General features: G+C 46.3%; 1 protein-coding gene across 1 annotated transcript; it reads right to left on the reverse strand.

Annotated features, from left to right (window-relative positions):
• Window positions 1-23,369, reverse strand: CRY2 (cryptochrome circadian regulator 2). The gene is made up of 12 exons (XM_072864617.1): window positions 23,140-23,369; window positions 20,104-20,212; window positions 16,460-16,602; window positions 9,088-9,272; window positions 7,668-7,756; window positions 6,486-6,626; window positions 5,681-5,992; window positions 4,452-4,603; window positions 4,098-4,300; window positions 3,532-3,621; window positions 2,869-3,010; window positions 1-2,384 (listed from the first exon to the last, which is right to left on the reverse strand). The coding sequence occupies exons 1-11, from the start codon at window positions 23,349-23,351 to the stop codon at window positions 2,871-2,873; spliced, it is 1,776 nt and encodes a 591-aa protein (XP_072720718.1). The 5' UTR covers window positions 23,352-23,369; the 3' UTR covers window positions 1-2,384; window positions 2,869-2,870.

A 23,369-nucleotide genomic window follows, 5' to 3' on the forward strand; every position in this document is an offset into this window, starting at 1 on the left:
TTAACACACCTTTATTGTTTCAGCTGGGAAAGGATATCAGAGTGGATGAATCTCAGCCTACTTAACAGGTTTCTTGCACGCAGTTTTTCCTGTGTCTTTGGTTGGCCTTGTGTTTCTCTGTGTCCTTCCCAGTTCTCCTACCCAAACTGCAGCTCTTCCAGGTGCCACCATCCACATCACAGGTGCTGACAGAAGCCTTGCAAATGTGATTTCCTCCTCACTCACAAAGCCTTCTAAGAGATCACTTAGGAGATTTTTCCTCTCCTCCCTTTGGCTCCTTGCCCCCATGGATCCAGCTCCAAAAATGCCACTTACCAAACGAAATAATTTGGATGACAGCAAAGAGAGAGTTAAAGACATTTATATATCTATAAAAAAGTCATATTTACAGACCATTGCCTAAACATGAAACTCTCCAAACGACAAAAGTCACAATTTCTGTAATCTAAGTGTACAAAGTGCATGTCTTTCCCCTTTCTTCTCTCTGCAGCAGAAGGGGGGGGGAGGGAAGGGTCTCCTTTTCTTTATACCTTTTTACCCTCAAGACAGTGGGAATAAGGTCAGACTGAAGGAGACAAAACCTGTTGATTACTGGGTTATCCACCAGGCAGACTCTATGAATAGCAGTTTAGAAGAAAGTAAGGGCAGGAAAAGTGACTCTTGTTTACTTGGTCAATGGATTCCCTTGAGAAAAGGAATCTAGGGTCAATGCCCCAGGGAGATGAGTGGGAAGGAAAGGTTATTTAGCTCTTCAATAAATTAACTCACAGACCCAATTCAGCCACTCCAGGTTTCCCAGATACATTTGAGTCAGTTTCTCACAGCCCCATTGCTCTGCGTTCAAACATGGGCTCCAAAACTGAATCTGATTATCCAGGAGCGGGAGACAACTCCTGTGCTCCCTAAGCTGTTAGTTGCATAAGCTCACATATAGCCCCACACTGTCTGTGCCAGGCGGGGATGAAAGGTTTTGGACAGCAAATGAAAACAGTGCCAACAGCAGCCCATTGCACAGGATTAGCTACTCAATCTAATCCCTCTTGAAAAATGCCAAAAGAGAGGCTCTTCTGCAGCACTACCCTCCCTTGCCCTCTTAGGTGGGGAAGGCAAGCAGAGGTGCTCTGCCAGCACCGTGCCGAAATGACATGTAACAGGAGCAGGCCAAGGAGTGTATGGTTAAGAGCCAGGAAAGCTACACAGTTGTCCTGCTAGACTATAAAGGACCACTGTGAATGCAAATGGCAAGAAGGAACAGTGTGCAGGGTATGAGGTACAGGAGTATACTGCATAGAAACTCAAAACACAGATGCTGATACAGGAAAGAGCAAACATCCACACAGACTGGACAACGGACTGAGCCTGAGGAAGACTCACTTCAAGGAGCTGATGTGTAATACATCCCCTATAAAGCACTCCACAGGCACACCAGACACTGGTCCCTCCATTTGAGAGAGCTCTCACTCAGGGAAGGAAATGCTGTAGAGTGCAGGGCCGAGGTGTAGCTCCCTTATTATTTGGACCAGCAAGCCTCTGGGAGACTGCTTTACTCATATCAAGGCGTGACCTTATTCTCTGAAGAATTCCTCCTTCTCTCACAGTGTGTAGTCGTTGTGTGTCCGTGTCCGTCCCCCGCCAAACGTCAAACTGCTCTGAAGCTACCCGTTCCAGGCAACAGTGCTATGGCTCACCTTGCAGCAGTGAGATTCTTCTGCAGGGAAAGTTTTAAGTGCCCTTCAGGTGTACAGACAGTTTGTATCTCTTTGTTCTTGTGCTACAGTTGTCCTTCATTTTGTTTCCATCCCACGTGAGTACCACCTTGATTTACTCAGAAAGCATTTATATCCCTGTCAGTCTAGCCTAACGAAAGAGATACTGATATTTTCCCGTTCTCTTGTAGGATGGGTACTCTATTTTTGACATTGTAGCAGCTTCCTTCTCAACTCCTACTATAATTTGAAGTAATTAGTGCACCTCATTGCCTAGTACTAATGATGAGAAAGGATGTTCGCTATTTCTGAGATGTGCGGATGCTGCTCCCTACATCATTGCATCAAGTCACATGTACTGAGCCATTGTCAGAAAAGAAAGATACACCTGGGAGCGAACAAGTTGACAAAAGGCTCTTGCCCCCTTAAATGTGGGCAGATTTTGGGCATGGCTGAGAAGAGACATATTTAGCTCTTTGGAGACCAGAAAGCCAAATATTTCCAAGCACAGGTAACGCAGTGCCCTTCTGTGGCAGCTATTGGAATTACACGTTTATATGAGACCCTAGGTTTTCTGTTGTGGATGGCAAGTTCCAGTCCCTCTGTGGCAGCAGTCCCTCCTCCTCTGGTCACCTCTTCAGCACTCTCACTCTTCACTTGCAAGGTGCTTGTCGCTGGCTGTAGGAGAAAGCAAAAGAGAGAATTTGCCTTGACCTCCCCCTCCTACTGAAAAGTTGGCAGAACATGCAACCAGCTCCTCCCTCCTTGGATCCGGAGCATTTCAGGCAGATGACTGGTCCTGCTTGCTCCCCTTCTCTAGCGCGTACCCTCACCACATGGGCAAACCTGGCTGCAAACCCACTCTGTGGAAGGAGAAGCAGCCTCACTAGAGCAAACCTATGAACAACTGTGCTCTGTGATTGTTCTAGTAACAGGGTACTGCTCTCTGCTGGACAACTGAGTTAACAGCTTGTCAAGCAAAAGCAAAACAACCAGAGGGCAGACCACTGCCAAATTACAGGGCTATGGAATTACAGTTACAAGCCACCTCCCTCCACAAGCAAGTCCATTTTGTTCATTAAAATGCAGGGAGGAAAAGATTGTGCCTCGCTAGCTGCCAGAACAAGGTAGTTTAGGCCAGATCACACCAGGGACTACTCACAATCATAAACTCTTGCCAGGGATCTCTGGAGCGGGGAGACACGTCACTTTGGCTCGTTTGTACAGTTCTTCAGTGCACAGCTCTTCTGCTCCCTCATGTTTGCGCTTTGGAGAAGCCTGGTCTGCTTGTGACAGCCTCATCGCTGTAGAGGAAGAAGAGTCACTGCGATGTTCCCCCTGCCTTTAGACTTCCTCACAAACATGCCCTAGCCTAACCTGCTACAGAGCTGGGAGAAAGAAGAACATGCAGTGCATAAGCACAGAGAGATGTTGTCACAGCCTCCTTAAAAACTTTTGAAAAAACTTTGTTAAGAGCAGAATAATTAAGTCCTCCAGAACACACACAAAAGTATCCTCCTTTAACAGAGGACAGCTTAATTACACTTGATTAGCCATACAGTGATCTGCACTTCTCCCTTAAGTGGCTGCATATGATCCCATACAGGCAATAAAAGATTCACTTTAATGAACTCCTATTCTTCAGCCCTTTTAGGAATGAAGGCTCACTGGGGACTTCTGAAGAAAGCCTAAAGGAAGGTGAATGTGATCTATGTTTTCCTAGCTACACACCTTCTTCTTAGTAGAATACGATCTCTCTCTCCTGCCTGTAGCCTTTAAGTCAACATGAAACTATCTCAGAAGCACACAAATAGCTCCAACTCACCTGTACTGGTGCTGCAGCCCTGCCCTGAAGCTGAGTCTGCAACTGGGCCACTGATATCTTCCACACATGAAGGGACTGATGCCAGTAAACCTAGAGAAAGGCAAGAGGACCATAGTTAAGAAACAAAAACCACCTGGAGTAGGAGAAGCCTTTCACATGGAAACACCTTAGTGATCACCAACCAGCACATCCATATCCCAAAGCAGGATGAGTTCAGAGCTGTGCTCACCCAGTGCTGGCCACAGACAGACACTGTCATCTAGCAGCATATTTATTTAGGATGCTCTGCCTAGGTTTTTTTCCAAAGTGAAGACTGGACCATTGGTGACATATGGATGGTGCCGTGCCATCACCAGCTCTCAAAACTAATCCAGCTCCACTCTTAGCTGTCCAAGAGCTCAATGGAGCTCTCCCTGGAAACCGATTCAGCAGCTTTGGCAGGGACTGCTTCCTCTTGCAAGGACTGGCCACAGAGACAAGTGCTATCTATTTTAAATCATGACCCCCTCCTCCCACCATTTTATCTTCTATTAAAGACACAATCTTTTGCAATTGTTGGTACTTACAGAGCCCCCTATAGCGCGACAGCTGCTGGTAGATCTGCTTCATGCGTTCAATGTTCAGCCGGCTGGTCTCCGCATGGTTCACCATGGGTTTGGGGTAGTCCACCCCAATGATGCACTTGGCTGCCTTCTGCACGGACTCTGGGGCATTCCATGGTTCGTAGATATATCGTGATGGGAAGCCCTTTAGTTTGGGCAGATACCTCCTGCAACACAAGTAAAAAGATGCACAAACACCACTTACAAGTGCAGCAATCCAGCATTCACAATGCACAGAAAGTGCCATGCGCCTGTCAGCTACTGAATGACTTAGGCTCACAGATCAAGCAAGAAAGAAGCTCCAGTCACATCACTTACTTAACGTAGTCACCACTGGGGTCTGTGCGACGTCCGAAGCCCACAGGGCAGTAACAGTGGAAGAACTGCTGGAAGAACGCACTGCATGAAAGCCACATCCAGCTGCCTGCATTTACGCTGAAATCTGCATCCAGCAACAGTTCGTCAAATACCTGCAGCAATTGGAGGAAAAGGCAGTGAGAGCTTCCCCAGGCAGGACTTTGTGGCACAAGGATCCAAGGTGCTATTTCAAATGGCAGGCACTGAGCTGTGAGAACAGCTCCTAGGAACCAGGAAAGCAGCAAAGAGGCCTTCTGCTGGCTGAAGCCAGTCAGCTGGTCAATATATCTCACTTCCTGCTGCTTTCACATAGGGAGGCACTGTCTGCTCATGCTGATAAAGTGCTGGCTTATCTCTCATGCAGCTACAGACTAAATCACTACCTAGTGTTGCAGCAAGCCTCGGGTATTGATCGTAACCTGGGAGGCGTAACAAGTGCAAAGCACCAACTGTGGGAAGCAGGCAGATGCTGCACAGAAGAACAAGCACCAAAGCAAGAAGGAAGAACCCCTCTGAAGGTCCCAGAGCACACTGCCACTGAGAGGCGGACAGGTTTCAACAGTAACTCGCTCACATCCATGCACAGACGCTGCACTTTTAGCATCTGACCCCATGATGCACTTTCAGCTACGCTCTGCTTTGTCAGCTTTGTGATGAGATGCCCCTGCCTCCACTTTTTGCGTAGGGCAATATGTACACCAGATAGGTTCAAGCTGTCTGTCCCTTCAGATGGCCCAAGAGGAGGGTCTTTTACCTCTTTCCTTGAGAGACTCTAGACTCAGATTTCACAGTCATGGAGCGTTCCCTGACCGGCACAGTGATGGATTATACAACGAGGAAAAAGGTCCAGTTATAAATTGACATTGAACTTGCAAAGAAAACAGATGGACTGAGAGAACTTTTACAAAAAAATAAAAAAGCCCCCAAAACCACAGTCCATATTTACCAGTGGGTCCCACTAACATTTAGTTATGGTTACTGGAGACTCTTGATACTGTCAGAGCCTCACAGTAGAAGGCAGAAAGAAGTCAGGCCATTGGCAGGCCAAGAGCCCACTAGCAAATCCTCTCTTCCACACAACTTTTACATGCGAAGCAAAAGCCATACCTGTGTGCCCATCCTTACAGTGAGTGCCAGGGAGACTGTTTTCCTTATGGCCTCCTGCAAGCCTCTGGAAATGCCAGACTCACCCTGACTCCTGACTCCCAGCTGATCCAGAGGTCGCCCCTGGTCAGGAAGCAGGCCACCGCATGCCTGGCCAGATGGTGGATCCACCCTTCCTGTCTCAGTTGGGTCATGATTGCATCGATCCAAGGGAAGCCTGTCTTGCCCTCTGCCCACTTGGCCAAGGCTTCAGGGTTCCTGTCCCAGGGGATTTGGATGCAGATGGGGTTCCCCTCCATACGATCAAATTTTGGGTTGTTTGTGGCCGCTGTGTAGAAAAACTCCCGCCACAGAAGCTGTCCATACAGAGAGAGGGGGGGTGTGCTGTTCCGCTTTACCTGTGGAGGAGGAAACGGGTATTCACAAGCAGGGGAGGACTGGCTTCATTAAGCTGAGCTGTAAGCCACCCATGCATTTATACATAATTCCCAAGTCAGTTACTGACAACTACAATAAAGGAGCTCAGTTCCAGATCATCCTTCACCAGAAACCCCAGGCAGTAAAGTTAGTGCTGCTTTTAGCTCACTCAGTACACTGAAAAGAGACTTGAATGGCCCAAAACTAACAGCAAAAAGCTCTACATGGCTGATGACACAGAGGTCTAGGTTGAAGAACAGGGTACCGGCAGATTTAAGGTTTGCTCGACTATATACAGGAGAATCACTTTTCCTCACCCAAGAGCCTCTTCCGTAGTAGCAACAAGCTTAGCTCAACAGTCAAACACAAGTGAGGCAATAGTAACTTTTGCAGCTGTTCTGGCACACTGTCTGAGAACCAGCATCGTGCTATGCTCAAAACCAGCCTGCTCTCCAGATGAACCTTTTGTCTTACCTTCTTATACAGCTCCCAGAGACGATAGTAAAACAAGCGGCAGGACAAGCAGCCAAAACGCAGGTAGGGACTAAGTCCTGTAGGGCTGGCCAGCAATGAATTGGCGTTCATCCTTGGTCTTTCATAATTGGCAACCCATGCCTAGACATATGTGGGAGAAATGAGCCAGAAGACCCCAAAATTTGTGGGACACTGCTAAGGGCAGGCCTCTGTGCAGATGGTGAGGCCACTCGGGTCTGACAGCAGAGTCTCTTCTATTTACCTCCAACCACTGCTGGGAGAGACCTCAAGCAGGCAATCCCAATCCCCACACCCCATTCAAGAAATGCAAAACCTTTGCTCCAGGATTTAAACCAGTTAGTCATTTTGGCCAAGAAAAGGACTAAATTTGGTTTACACACAGGAGCTAATAACCCTGAGAGCTCCTAGGAACACAAGCTAACACAATTGTTTATGTCCAGGTTTATGTCTATCTCATTCCACACAAGAAAACTGGGGAAATTCAGACCTTTTTGTGGAATATTATGTTGACAGTTTATTCCCCCTTCAGCACAAGAATTTATGCTTTATCTCTACAACTGCCACCAAGCCACCCAGCATTAAAAAGATACAAATTGGTTAAAACTGAGTCACACCTCTGCAGCTGGGTCATCTTTCATTACTCTGACATTGTTTGCCTTGTGCACTGTAATCAAGAACACATGCCCCATAGAAAAAATCTGAGTATTTCAGCAAGGGGCTCAAGGAATGCCAGCCAGCGAGACAACATATTAACAGGCTCATGTACAAGGAGAAGGCATTCTTTTATGAGCATCCACTTGCATCAACACCTCAGCTAAAGACAAAACAAGATGATGTGCAGTGTGCTGGAGGGACTGAGCAACTTAGACGAGAGTTTCCAAGTTTGCACTCCTCTAAAGGAAACGAATCCTATGTGCTTCAAACAGCACCATAATTAATACACAGCTCTACTTCTTTGGGTCTGAGGAAGCCCAAGAGCTCCCTGCTCCACATACAACCCAAGATCACAGGAGTACTCTAACACCACCAAACACCCCTTCCAGAGGTGAATGCTGTGACCGTTGCTAGGAAGAGCAGGGAAACAGAGCAATGGCCAACGCTCAACGTTTTTTATTTGGAGGCACAGCCTGCAGGAATCGCCACTTAAGTAACAGGGGTTACCTTTCTTTCCAAGTGTTTATCCAGCCGTGCCAAGGCTTCCGTCTCCCCTCCTTGCCAAACTGCAGGGGCAAGACCATCCGTAGGAAAGCCTGAGGGAAAGAACTTTGTAATATTTGAAGCCACGCCTAGACAAAGGGTATAGATGGGATTAAGCATCAATAACAGCAGGACACTACATGCTGCAGTTGCAGAACGTGGTTTACTTGCTGCTCTAGTCCTTCTACAGCAGGCAAATCACGTGGAACAAGGAGAGAGCCTGCTCATAACACTGCACTACAACAGCCTCTCCTTGCAATGCTTCAGGCAGCCTTCTAGGGACTTTTCCCATCGCTCATATGCCAGAACTCTCTCTCGTGTGTCAGCATTACCCACAGGGCTCTGCTCCAAAGGCCAGAGCAGCTGGCAAAGGAACATCTGCTCCATAGCTCCACCTTACAAAACACCTTACCATGGACACCAGCAGCTCACGAGAGAGCCTGGCTGCTCCTGGTGATGCTCCTATTCTGCTGAAAGTGCGTGCTGGGGAAGGCAGTGGATTCGTGCTGAAGAACTGATGCAAAAGGGGAAGTAATAATGCAGTTGCCCCACACTGCTCTGGGCTGACTGAGGAGCCTCCCCTGGCAGCAAGCAGAGCAGTGTAAGGTTGCAGGCAGTCTTGCATTAGGCCAGACAATAAAGCAAGCAGATCTACCCAGGACTGCACAAGAGGAGTATCCTAAGGGTTGAAGCCCTCCGCTTTTACATGACTGCTGAAACCATGCCTTAAGGTACAAGGTGATACTCCTACAAAGTTGGTATGGAGCCTCCAGTCACACACACGTAGACAGTATTCTGCATTAATCCTATTTAGATTCACTTCCCTGATGTAGGCCTTGCATTCCTCATGCCTCAGCTCTCTATTCATCCTCCTTCTCCAAGAAAAATACAGGACCATAAGGCATAGCAGGATGAGTGAAAGAAGTTTCTGTAATATCTTTTGTCTTGCTAAGCTCCCAAATTGGTGCTGCTTGGCAATAACTGAATGAAATGATCTAAGCCTGGTACACAGTTAGTTTACCTCTTTAGGTCTGTTACACAACGTGTCAGAGATGGCAGTAGGAGGAAAGCAGTTGGCGAGGACATGAGACACTGCTACAGTGGTTACATGCTCAGTATAGCAGGGAACATAAGGACAGATGCAGAGCGTTTCAGAGCAATGCTACAGGGGATGCTGTGCATCGACAGTAGTGCAAGGGACAGCTGTCTGTTTTCACGAGGTCCAGCACTCGCTGAACACATTAGGCTGCTTCTATGGCTAGAGGCAGCCCAGGTCAGATGAGAACACTGGAGTTGTCCTGGGCACATGCCAGCCATCAGAAACAGTTTCATTAGATCACGTTTCAGCTGGCAGTTAACCCTTGCCTTCACTCTTGACACATACCCAGCTCTTCCAGTGACGGGACCCCATACACATCATCATGGTTCTCCTGGATGTCCACTTTACAGGTCTCCATCTGCTGGCTCATTACGGTGCTCACCGGCTTCTTTGGGAGCTCCATACGGCTAATGATGGCCTGGAAGCGCTTGTAGGTGAGGGGTGGCTTGTGGCCATTCAGCTCAATTATTCTGGAGACAAGATAAGCAAGGTGAAACAACACAGCCTCGCTACCACAGAAGACACAAGACAGCCAAACTGCATCCCACTATCACTGCTCAGGATAGCCCTTCACTTTGGATACAGAACTCCTTATAGACCTACCTTGCACTTGATGCATCCCTCAAAATGATATTAAAAACAAACAAACAAAATCCCAAAACACACCAGAAAACAAAACCCCACATGCTAATTAATCCTCATAAAAAAAAAACCAAAACAGCTCCAGCTGAATCAGGCTTAGCATCACATCTCTCCCCTAGAGCTCATCAGCCCCCTATATGAAACCTCAATTTGGTTACTGCCTTTCTGTCTCCCCAAGATGGCAAATCCCAGACCTGCATCTGTTCCCCTGACACCGTGTGATGCCCTAACCTGATTCTGACCTTACTTCCTCCCCGTCTGACACAAAAAGTCCCAGCCTGTTAGCGACCCCTCCTCCACCTATCTCAGATGAGACAAATCCCAGTTTGCGTAATTCCTCTCTCCCCATAAGTAGAGAAATCACCATCCTCCCCCACGCCGTAAGGTCACGAGCAGACCTGTCTCATGCTATTCATCTGTGTCAGATCATGCTACGGAAAAGACAGCCACAGTTCCCCATTCCTCTACTTCACCAAGCATCCACAGCCCGCTAGGGTCATGCAGCCTCCTTTTTCCTGGGACAGAGAGCTTCGAGAAGCCCCCTGGGCAAGGTAAGCTTCCCCAGGGTGAAAGACGCCCTTTTTAACCCCCTCTCCTGCAGGGAGAGGAAGGAGTTAACAGCAAAGCAGACAGCACAGGGATCGCCAGCATTACATAAAGTTGAGGCAGCCAACCCCACAGCTCACACAGGAGCCGCAGCAGAGCAGCCTTCCCCACCCATTACAGTCAACAGCTTATGCAAGGGGCTGGGCTCAAAGCCGAGCCTTTCGGCGGACGCCATGTGCCTTCCCTTCCCCCCGAAGCCGCACGTGTAGCGAGGAGGAGCGACATGCCGGCCCAGGGCCTTCCCCAGCCCTGAGCGCTTCCTCACGTGTGCTCCGCGCTCGCCCAGCCTCCCCGCGCTGCGCGGCGGCGCCAAGGCGGGAAGCCGGCCCGCCCCGGCAGGGAGCCCACCGGCAGGGAGCCCCGGCCTCCCGCACCCCGCCAGCCGAGGGGAGGGGAGCCTTTCACACAGGCAGCGCAGTTGCAGAGGTTAAAAAGGAAGCCTCCTGCGCTTCCCTCCCGGTTTTCTGCGTCTAAGTTGTACACATCGGGAGAAAAAGACACTAGTGAACAGGACAGGGAGGGAGGGCGGGCAATCAGGGTGAGCACAGAGTGCAAGACACTGCACGCTTCCAGTGCGAGGCTATAAACACGATCACAGTGTGGGCACAGCACTCTGCCACCCCTCCAAGCAAGTGCATTGAGGGGAGTCTTGCAGGCAACATACCCGGTCCTGCACCTTCATACCAGCGAGCATCTCCTCTGCTTTCACGCGTGCACTTTTCGGCCCGCTGTCTCTGTGTACCGCCCCCAGAGATAGTAAGAGATCGCAAACTCTCATGAATACTACCCACCACGATCTTCTCTGCAGCTTGCTCTGAGCACTGGGGCCCCCAAACAAGCCCATCAGTTCACAGAGATCCCCAGAAAATCAGCATTGCCGCTGGAAGAGAAGCGAGGCATTTCCAGTTACAGCACTCTATGGAGGCTCGCTTGTTTCCAGAGTAATTCAGTGCTTGGAAGCAAAAACGTGACAAAGCTGCACGGTGTTTGCCCTGAGGTGCTGGGGATGGGGGCAGGGAAGCCACTTCTTTAACACTGCCTCTTGTTTCAGTCCTCTTCCACGGGTCTGCTGAGGCTGCAGCTCAGTCTGAGATCCACACCACATCCCAGATCCACAGCTAAAACTTTTGTGAACGGACAGTTACTTGGAGCAAATCGATGTGACCTGCAGGTGGATGCCAGTGTCTGTATTTGACATCCTCAAGAACGTGAATACGACTGAAGTTACCTAGTACAGCTCCTAAATTCCTAACCAGGCAGTTATTGGATCTGGGACACAGATCTTGAAGAGATAGGACTAGGACAATTTGCACATTTCACAGCACCTGACACTGGCATTATGCAACAAAACCTGAACCTTTCACAATACTGCCATGAGAAGAATATCAAATATTGGGTATTGTACAATATTGGATATTATATGATACATACTGGGTATTGTAGTGCTGTTCAGCCTTCTGTATAAAGGTTTGTACAGGAAGCCCCCCAAGCAGGAGCCATTTCCTTCCTCCTACTGTCTTTCTAATCCAGGCAGTACAATCTCACAGGACTTTCCCCAATGACAGAAAAAGGGAGGACCCTCCTCAGGATTTAATACTCCCATTTCATCCATCTCCCCCAGCGCAACTCTCTGACTACACGTGGCAGTTATTCTTCTAGTTTTCTTGAAGCAGAACAGAGAAGAGCAGAATCACTGTATTCATGATACAAAACCTAACCTTTCCGGTGTTAGCACACATAAAAATGGCTGTGCTACCAGACTAGCAATATACTGCTCAGCGCTACCTGGCAGTAGTACCTGGATGCCAGAAGTTATGAGGGTCTTTTTGACTGTCATTCACACAGTCACACTTTCCTCAAGAAAGCAGGCAACCAAAACCTGACCAAACGTAGTTCTGGTGCTGCTAGGATTATAAGGTATCCCACAGTTAGTCACCTGTCACAGCAGAGTGTCTGCAGACCTTGAATGCACACCCCCACAGGTGTCAGCTTCTGACTCACATCTCCACAGCAGTGCCCCAGCAGGATGGCTACCAGGCTAGGGAAAGCTGCTCGCATCAAAAACCTGACACCTCAGCTCGCTTGCAAATGACAGGGCCCGGTACTGGCAAGGGACTGAATGTGCTCCCCCCGCTTCCTCACGCGAGGAAGAGCTGACTGCCAGCGCTCGGCAAGCAGGCTGCTCAACAACGCACCCCACTACCAATTCACGCAGACTATTTAGTTAGCCTCGCCAGCTTATGCAATTGCTCTGATCTAAATCCTCGCTCCACAGAGCTCGTGTAGGGCTACGTGTGCATAAGACAAGGGTTATTTCTACAGATTCAAAGAGGAGACGGAGAGATTACCAACAGATATTCCACACAACAGACATTGGACAAAGGACGAACAATTCAACTTCCACAGAATCACACACACGAGCATATGAAAGATGAAGAAGTGACTTGATGACAGGCTAAGTATCAGCACAAGGGGAAAACACCTGACATGAGAGCACCATGCAAGACAGACAGGGATAAGAAGATCTGGCAGGCAGTTTGACTTAACCTTCTTAGATGGAAATAAATCACTTTTCTGGCATAGCGTAATTACGAATTGCAGAACCACCAAGGTATATACACGCTTCCCCAGTGCTTGGTTCCTTTAAGTTAGTACACGCTCCTACTAAAGCGCATTTATCTATCATTTCAGCCTTAGGCTAGAATATTTGAGGAAAAGCTGCTCCTGATGCATTCTACAAACATACAAGCTCACAGTGTTCTTTTCTGACCTAAACCGCTCCCCCTGAATAAACTAGGCCTGCCTGGGATTACGAAAACCATAATGCTGACCGTCAGCAAGCAGACTATAGAGGATTTAGATCCTAAGGAGGAGAAAACAGGCATATCCAGAGAAGGGACAAAACAACCTGTCAGCTGGAAGTTGTCAGACAGAATAATTGTCAAGTAAAGGCTTTGAGCAGGCTAAGCTGATACCCAAGACATTATCTTTTCTGTCTGACTTCTACAATCTGAACATCGCTAATCTTGACTGGGAATTCCTAGATTTTCTTAGGAGTATTTTCCAGCACTGATGCTGATTTTCTATAGCCCTCTCCTTGTTTTGGGGGAGAGGAAGGGAAACATGCTCTGATAATCACACAGCTATGCTGGCAGTGCCAACAAGGAACATACTGTAATCTTCCTACTGGTTAGAACTGATCAAATTCACAAGTTAACTGAAGAGGCTCTTTGTAAATGTTTAAAAGGAGCTGTTGGTGGTGGTACTGGGAATTCGGTGCACAGGACAAGAGAAGGACTGCTGGAATCATTTATGTAGAAGTGAAAGATTAGTCTAAATTGTTCAAAACCAGGCCCGACAATCTTGTTGGAAACTCGATTAAAGAAAGATGAGAAGTAGGACACTACCACCAAGTTACTAATTATGCAGGAAAAACAGTAGGCTGAGCAGAGGGACAACACACACCATGAGTTAAAAGACTGGGTAACATGACTGGAGGGCGAGATACTCTGAGAGAGGCTTCCAGGAGAAATACAATACTAGAACTGTATTACCACCTGCTGAGAAATGCCAGAGATGCCAAGAACCAGGAAATGTCAGAGCAACTGGAGACTTCAACTGCCTCCACACAGACTGGGTAGCTGTCACACCCCGCTGCCTGCCAAAAAACAATTTTCTAGTTGCCATAAATGACTGCTCCATGGAATAATTAATCAGGAACCCACAAGGAAAGGCAATTCATGATTTGGTCTTAGGCAGCCCTAAGGTATAGCTGAAAATGTTACTTATCACTTGCCTGCTCTAACTGTGACTTTGGCATGCATCAATTTAACATCCTTCCAGCAGCATAATGGCTTTTACTTCAAGAAGAGAAATGCATAAAAATAAGGAAGGGTGCTAAGCAAAAAGAACAAGCTGAGAGATAAAACACCGACAGGCAACAGAAAGATGATTTGAAGATAACATTGGGGAAAAAAGATTCCACAAATGCGCACAAACCATCAAAAAATACTTCAGAAAGATCACAAAAGTCAAAACAATTAAAGAATAGCATCAAAGACAATAGGCAAAATCCCTCAGAAAAATGGAGGCCAAATAAAGACAGAAAAAACCAAACTTGTAGGTTAACTTAAAGCAGCCTCCTTGCACCTCCCAACACGAATGAAAGTTTGAGAAACCTTTTAAAAAAAAGCATAAATAGTTAAAAAAAAAAATCCCTTTACAGACACTCCAGGATATTTATAGGGCCAAGAGGTGATCAAGTCATAAAAAAAGCAGAGACTGCAACACCACAGCAAAAAACCATGCATTTAGTTTTGCACATGTATTCACTATGGAGGTATCTGGGGAGACTGCCACTCAATCTCTTTAAGGAAACGTATCAGATGTCACAGACTGGGAGGTCAGGAAGAAACGCCACAAAACAAAGCTATGCTTGAGCAGCAACAGCTTGCCAGGACCGGCAAGCATTCACCCAGGAGCTGTAAAGGACATCAAGAAATACCCAAACTAATAGCTGCTGCATGTAACACTTGCCTTAAAACTGTCCGAATACTATGAGGAAAAAAAAGCAAATATGACTCCAGATTTAAAAAGCATTTCAAGGGCATCAGAGGGATAACAGAATAGAAAGTCTGATACGTGCATTAGGCAGATGGATAGAAAATACTAACGGAACCAGTGAATGCATGGGTATATGCAATATGCTGGAGGGTTAATTTGGCCTTGGCAAAGGGAAGTTGTGTCTCAAAATCTGTTATGACATTTGAGCCTGGGGCAAGGGAGATTTAGTTGATATACTCTACCTGAATTTTCAGAAGCCATCTGGCCTCACTGAAAATTTTTAAAGAAACCAAGATAAATTGCAATAAAGGAAAAGGTCCCTGCAGACAGAAAATTCTTTGAGATACAGTAGGAATCCATTTTTCCAACAGGAGGAAAAATCCTACATAGAGCTGAGCTAGGGCTTGTGCTGCTCAACGTTATTCATAAATTATCTGGGAAGTGACAAAAAAGACCACAATGATAAAGTTCACTGACGCAAGAAGCTATATGGGATAGCTAAAAAATGAAAGGCAACTTAAAAATTTCCCATACGCCACATGACCAGCTGACAAAAATATCAGATGAAATGCAGTGTTGGTCATGTTGTTTCTCCATATGCGTGGCTATGCAATCTTGAAGTTACTTATATAGTAGCAGCCTCTCAAATAGCTATGACCATTCTGGAAGGAAGCCCCGAGACATCAGTTTAGTGTTTAGCAGCACTCAGAAAAAGCCAAAAGAATGCCAGCAACTATTAGGAAAAGGGAGGAAACATTATAGCACTATACAAATCCAAGTCGCTCCTTCATTTTGAACACTACCTACAGTTTTCACCGCTGCTCTCCATCTCTAGAAATACCCAGAAGTATAAAGAAAGGTGACAAAACTTAGAAGAGATATGGAACAGATTCCACCTGAAAACCTAAGTAAATTAGGACTCTCCACCTTGGAAAAGACAAAGATGACATGAGGAAGCATGTGAGGGGCATTGACATTGAAGAGCTGAGGATGCAGTAAGTATTCATGGTCTCTTCTACTGCAAAAATTAGAAAGCAGTGTCTGCTCACAAGAGAGGTTCAAGAAGAATCCCCCTCACTCCAAAGACAAACACTTCCACACAGCATGTGCTAACTGCAAAGCTCCTTCCCATAGGAAATTATGGACGCTAAAGATTTATAGGAGGAAATCTACATTGAGCATTACTGGAAAAAACACCCCGCAAGCAACCTGTAAGAATAGTACTGAAACATGGTTGAAATCAAGCATACCTTATCTTAGCTGAAAGACTGTCTCTACTGTTTAAGAAGGTCATACATATATGGAGATTATATATATAAATATATAAAAGTCAACATAAAGGCAAGGCTCCCCCATAGCAAATACACAACAAAGACAAGGCATTCAGGTTTTAGAATAAGGTAAGTTTGCCCCAATCTACCTTGTTCTACTTCTTCCAGCTGTCCTGGCACATCCATCAGTTAAAAGCCCTGCCTTCATAACCTGTTTGAGACAACAGCTCAACTACCTTTATTACAATGAAGCAAAAAAAGCAGTCCATGCAGTGAGGACATGCTCAAGGAGAGCAATCAGTAGGACACAGCTGAGCAACTTAAACTGTACTTGACAGTCATTTAATAAGCTTGAGGCATCACCTTTCTGTACATTCACGTCACTGTCAGCACTTTGACGTGCTCTAATCAAAAGTGCGAGTGCGCAGAGTAATCCTGTTGACACCTTCTAGGCTCGCACAGGATGACAGCGATCAACGTATAGCGACCAACGTAATAGAGGAGACTGAAGTCTTCCCAGACGCGACAATCCCAGCCTAGCCCAGGCAGCACCTCTGCCCTTGCCCTCCCTGTACCTGTCCAGGTCATAGAGGGTGTGGGAGTTCTCTATCACCACCTCCACGCCAGCCTCCTTGGCCAGTTTGACGATAGCTGCATCTCTCTCCTTACCAAACGGCTCCGAGTCGTATTCGAAGGTGAGACGAGTGACTCCCCATTCCTGCAAGAAACACAATACACACAGCGGTCAAACAGAAGACTCTTTCTAACCAAATGAGGATGTCAGAATTCCTGGCCAGTGTTAAGTCCTGGAAGCTTAGAGAGGTTACTGAGAGGAACAGCAGTCTGGAGTCGAGATAACCAAAGAATCAACGATTTTATCAGCTCTAGCAAACATCTCATCTGCTATGCAAATTCCTATATGTCAGGTTTAAAACATGTAAGAGGAGGTTTGAGTTCTTCTCTATTAATGTTCTTAGGTTACAGCTCAGTCCCCAAGCCTAACACCACCTTGTTTTGTTGCACATGCTGTCCAAAGTAACCCTACCATCCCGCTCCAGCATTTGCAGAGAAAGCATTTCAGAGAACTCTTTCAATACAAGTTCTGCTCAAACCCCCCGTATTTTTATGTGGAAACTATCATTAAGTAAAACAATACACTCTAAGTTTTTCCCAATGTTTCTTTAAAGCCATCACATAATAGGGGACCAATGTCCAACCCAAACAGCAAAAACCAGGATAGTGGGAAATGCAGGACAAAGGATGGCAACTGAGTGAACCTTTCTGGTCAGCACATTAGAGTATGATACTGCAATTCAGATTTAAATTAAAGTCCTACCTTTGGGGAGTTATTTCACACTAGGTGTGCCATGCACTCATTCTGTATCTTCACACCTTTAATAGATCACTCACAGATTACATGGAATAGGCCTTATGAAATAGCAGTCAGACTCTTCCAGGCTTTTCCAGAGCACAGTTTACTCTCAAAGACTATGGCCTAGTTTTCCTCAGAAAATGAATCCTACGAGAAGAGGCTTAATGGTTTCCACAGCGACCCTCCCAAGACATCCATCAAGCAGAACAGCAGCCCACAGATTTGTTTAGCAAACACTTTAGTCAAACACAGCCAGAAATCTATAGAGACACTTAAAAAACCCCTCACACAACTAAGATGTGAACCACATTCTCAAAGTGAGACAGTCTAAATCACCTCTGTATATACAGGACAGTCTTTTCCACCTTGGAACCAGAAACAAAGCACAAAGAACAAATGTGATTAGTTCACTAAAGACCATTAAAAATAATGCCAAAGATGGGGAAGATAATTTAGAAGCAGAAAACAACTGTACGAGCCCCCTTCTTTTCTAAACTTTCAGATTCAATCCTGAAATTAATATTAGGAAAGACAGAGAACTAAAACAGTTATGTACCACTGAATGTACATCTCAGAGAGGTCCTCCACTCCTTTTTCAAAATGAGAACATGACAGCATCCATAACTCAGAGCAGGGGTCGGACAGACATGTTCCAGGCCCTGCCCTGCTTCTATGTGATTTAACAGCTTCATTTTAAACTTCTCTTTCTTTTATAAGAAAGACAGTATCAGCTGGAAGGCTTGGAAAAGATGGCTTTGGTCTTGAAGAAACACACATTACTGCCTTGAAAGAAAAGAATGAAATAAAAAAAACCATTTAAGGCTAACAGATTTTAGGTAAGAATACAAAACTCCAAATTCAGCTATTTCCTACAGTTTTGAGAAGCCCATCACCCTATGTGCTACAGTAGCACACAGGAAGCAGAGCACAACCAGCCAGAAAACAGTAAATTGTATGACAATAAATTGCTGCAGATATACAAAAGAAAAGTCATGACTGACTTGTCTTTTAGTATCTAGCCTATAGCAAAGAAAAACTGTAGGGGGGGAAAAAACCCCACCACACCAAAGGGACTGTGAGCAAACTTCAGTGAACAAACGACACGCTTTTCTTTGACAGAAGAGGTAAAATTACAGATGTTTGTTCAGAGGAAGTGAGACAAAAAAACCTCTGCAAAGGTTAACACAGAGCTAACAAGTACACTTCTCACGATATCCATGCATAATAGTGCCTTTGCAGCGACTGTTATCGACAACATAGCTCAGCTACTGGCAGCAAGGGCAGAAATTATATTAGGTCTAAGTGTTGCATTACCACGTGACATAACTCTCCTCTCCACAACAGATGACAGCAAGGCATGAGCTGCTGCTAATTCACTGTTCAGTGCAGCAGCTCTGGAAAGGCCTGAATTCCCATGAAAGCCATACATTTACTATATAATAGCATACCCCCCTTCTTTTCAGCTCTGTTAGAGCACATCTAAGATATTCATCAACTCAGATTGCAGCAAAAAGCAGGTCTGGCCGATTCCACAACCATCTCTCAAACTTCAGACTCTGCCAACTACTTTTTGTTCTTTGACCAAAACAGGCATTTTTCTCCAACAAAGTTTTAATTATTCTGTGAATACCTTGAACTAAAATAAGGAGGGCATGGACTACTACTAGCCAGAACTTATTTGCAGATCAAAAGACAAAAATAACCCAGACTCTGAAAAGGCTAAAAGCGGCACATAGTTTGTGTCATGTCAAGATGCAGAAGCCAAAATAAATCAGTCCCCCTTCTGACCTGCATAATCCAATTCCGCTCCCCAGTACTGCCCTCCTCCAGAAAATACACATCAAGACCATTTACAGCAGGAGGGTATAGATTCAAGTTTACCTCTCCTTCTCAGCATCTGGTCTATAGCAGGCTTCGGGGACACTAATTTTGTCAACTGTACATAAGGTACAGTCCACATGACAAACCCAACTCATAAGACTATTGTGAACCATGTTTTTTTCCTTTAGCTTTGTCACTCTAGCAAAGACACCATCAAAAAGCTTCAAAGACAACGTGAAACACAATCTTAGAGCAGGACAGAGAAGAATGATACTGCTTGAGGAACCTTGGTATTCAAGGAGATGCTCTTGCCAGCCCTGTCTCTCTCGCAATCTGCAGCACTGACATATCACTTTAGAAATGTATCCCACTAATCCATCATTGACCACCGAGGTCACTGCATATTCCACCGTCCTAAATGGTACATCAGCAGGAAGCTTGGACCCAAGCTGTATTCTGCTGAGCTGACTGAACTGCAGCCTTGAACACAAGAAGAAAAGGAAGGTCAGCTAACATAAAAGCTTCTGAATTTTGAAATTTTAACACAAAGCCCTATCTGCAATTCACATACAGATCAATATGCTTTTTCAGTTGTCTGTAAAGGCGTATGGACATAGCAGTCTTCCCGAGTAAAAGCTGCAGGAAGAAAATGGCCAGTAGGGAAGAAGCTCTCAACACAGAGGAGTCAGTGTGTTGCAATACAACCCTGTGAGACCTGACTTACAGAACCAAAGGCAAAGACCACCATCCAAAAAGAGAGGCTCAAGCACCCTGGTACTAGGTTACACCCTATTATTAAATTTATTTGCAAGTCTGAGTTCAAGAGTGTATCTGGCTCCCAAGCTGGCCCTTATGGATAGTTGTAGTTAAAGAGAAGAGTTTGTTACAGTGAAGAATTAGTTATAGTTAAAGAGAAGCTGAGGGGATCTCCAACAACTAGCAAATCATTAGTGAGTGAAAACAAGGATAGCATCAGGACATCAGTTTTTCTTCACTATGCTCCAGAAAATTACTTTATTCTCTTACTTTGAAGAGTCTTGGGAAGACATCTGTTGGCTGCCCTCGCACAACAAACAAGCGAGAGTTGAGTTTCCTTAAACTGTTGTCCAGATCTTCCAGAGACTGGAGCAGAAATCTGCAGAGAAGAAACAACAGCAGTTAGTGTCAGTCAGTCCAGTTACAGCTAAAACACAAACCAGGAGAATTTGCATGAACTCCAGCAAACCTGCACCACTAAATCAAACTGAAAGTTAGGACAAGAAACAGAAAACAAGAATTCATATTCATCCCTGGTCTGTCTACCAACTACTATGAGACTGCAGCACCAGCCAGCTCCCAGCCATTCATATGCATGTCCTGCTTGTCCAGATGCAAGACGTTTCCAGGATTTTCTTCTTCCTGCAACCCCCTTCCCATGTTATCTCTCAGAGCTGGCAGCAGCCCCCTGCCAGCTGCTCTCTCCACATTACAACATTGAGAAAAGCATAAATCATATAATTCACTACAGTATATTCTTTCATGGGTTCTGGGGCAGGAGAGATTTTGCATATGAAGTAGAAAGATGTCAATACGCTACTCCAAGGAAAGTAATTAATTACTACAAGAACCGTGCAAGTTTTACAGTTCTGGCTACAAACGGGCAATGTCACAGCAGAGGAATGTACACTCCTAGCTCATCAGTAGCATGAGACTGAGCACCAAGATCTCCCAAGGCAAGAATTATCTGTACTTAGAACAGTTGCAAACAGAACTGCAATTTATCTTCCACCATGAAGATGCAAAGATGAGAGCATGCCAAGACATTAATCTCTTCCCTCCCACCCCAAAACTGTAAAAAAGCATTTAACTGCTTTTTGCATTTAATGGTGTGTCTTACTGATCCCTCACTATGCTATAAAACATCAAACATATCACCTTTGCTTTCACAGCCACACGTCACCCCACCTACATTGTAACTTCACTTCGTTTCGTCTAACTCTGCAAAAGACACCAGCTTTAAAACTTTAATCTCTGCGACAGCACGTGGCACTGCTGGCAAATTCACAACCCTTTGTAAGTGAGCCTGCCAACCTCTACCTCTCCCTCATTCCTACATGCCCACTCTGCAGCGTGACCTGCAAGACATGAGTATCTGCATCAGCTCCCTTAAGACCACACACAGCTAATAGGAAAGCTAAGCTACAATTGCCCTGCAAACTGGGTACTTCCTCTCTCAATTGCACTGCTGATAATGTGAACTGCAAGCTCTGAGATAGAACAAGCTCCCTCTGCACTTCCTGAGGGAGAAAGGGACTCTGGGTTCATGGAAAGAAGGCCCCAGTATCGAGGTATAGAAGAACCAGGTCTGGGTAACCTAAACAAACCGTTCCCCTACCCCCAGCCCACTTTCCATCTATTAAACAGGAATATCAACTTTCCAAGGTGTTCTAAAAATTAAACAAGGGTTAGTCCTTTACGGCTCACACATGCTCTGCAGTTAAATAATAAGGGATTTTCAACATGATAGATTTCTGGGAGCTAGGTAAAACACAACATTTGCTTTTGGAGCACAGAACTCTGAATACGAGTGATTGCGTAAAAAAAAAAAAAGTAAAACAAAGCCAAGGTTCTCAGTGGGAACCAACGGAACTCTGGTAAATACAAGTAACTTGCTAATACATTTTTGCCTAACAGCCGGTGGTGCTAATTTCCGACATCTCCAATAAAACATTATTTTTAAAAACTTTACCTGCTCATATATTCCATAACTGCAACATAAATAAAACTACTACCCAGCTTCCCTTCCTCTGCAATGTTTGGGGAAACAAACAAGGATTAAGTGGATCAGGAATTAATCTTCTGGGGGCACTGCTTTTGTTCTTCCAAATGAGGACAGTGAGCAACAACAGCAGCACGTGGAAGGCATTTCTGTCTGCTGCTGCCTGTAGGAAGTCTGGTCTATGGAAAGATCTCTTCAGACTTCTAGGATATTAAGCAGTAACAGAATCCACAATTTTCTGTAACTTGAACATCTACATTGTGGTCATTTCTGCACATTTACAATGTTTAAGCCATTCTCTGATGTGGCTTCTAGAAATGCTTAGAAATCACCCACGCTATCCCATTCCTCTAAGATGAAGCTAAGATGCACAGAAGAGGCAATCAGTTACAACTACAGTTTCCCTAACCTTACACACAAAGCCACATGACATTTCAAAGAGCACTTAAAGGATTTTTAGCCAGGTGGCTGTCCTGTCCAGAACCCCCTAGTGTGAGGGCAGGGAGAGATCTGCTTTGCTTGTATGCAGGGGACTCTTGCAGAGAAGAATCCCTACCTGGATTGGGTTTCCAAATGTTTAGACAGCTCGCAGAACAGCATTATGTAATGTTACCGGCCACCAGTACATAATGTCTTCCTCTCTGCACAGACACGACTCACCCCATACATTTTCCCATTTGTAGAGAGGGGAAAAGCCCGAACAGCTTCATCGCTACCTTCCTAGCAGCAGCCAAATTGTATTTCCGTAAAAATTTGGGGGATGAGAAGAAGACAGGCATGCGCGCATGCCTATGCACACTTGCCAGCCAAAGGGCAGAGGGAAGGCACGGTGCGGTCACGCAGCTCTGAGGGTTCTTTGCGCTTGTCTGTGAACTCAGGAAAAAGCATTCCTAAAGCGAAAAGTCCATCGGTTGCTGCTCTCAAACATTCAGCCAGCTTGTAAGGAGAAAGTCTAATAACATTACATAAAGTTGAAGGCACCCTCCCACACAGTCAGGCAACACCGCTGTGAAAACCGTGGCGAGGCCAACCAGGGAAGGCAACCTCTCTCCTGCACGGAGAGGACCGGGGGCCGCAATACGTGGACCGGGCCAGACAAGGCAGCGTGTGTGCTGCTCCCGCTGCTGCGGCGGCCTGACCGCCTCGGTCCAGCCGCTGCACCAAAAGCGCTCCGACTGCCGCGGGAGCCCTCCCCACCGCCAGTCCCGTCGCTCCTGCCCACACCTGGCGCGTCCCGAAGCCTGCCCGGTCCCCCTCGGGCCCACCCGTGGCCTGAGGGCCCGGCGCCTCCTCAGCCCACTCACCGCCAGCGGTTGATGCCCACGGCGGAGGAGGCGGCGAACCAGGGGTCCAGGATATAGATGCAACGGAGGGACGCAGCGTCACGTAGCGCTTCCTGCAGCGCCGGATTGTCGTGGAGACGCAGCCCGCGGCGGAACCAATGCACCGAGCGGCAAAGGGCCGGGGCCGGGGCCGGAGCCGGGGCCGGAGCCGCCGCCGCCATCGCCGCCGCCATCACCACCGCGGCCCCCGC

This window comes from Ciconia boyciana, chromosome 6 (assembly GCF_034638445.1).
Source record: "Ciconia boyciana chromosome 6, ASM3463844v1, whole genome shotgun sequence".
Taxonomy (NCBI): domain Eukaryota; kingdom Metazoa; phylum Chordata; class Aves; order Ciconiiformes; family Ciconiidae; genus Ciconia; species Ciconia boyciana.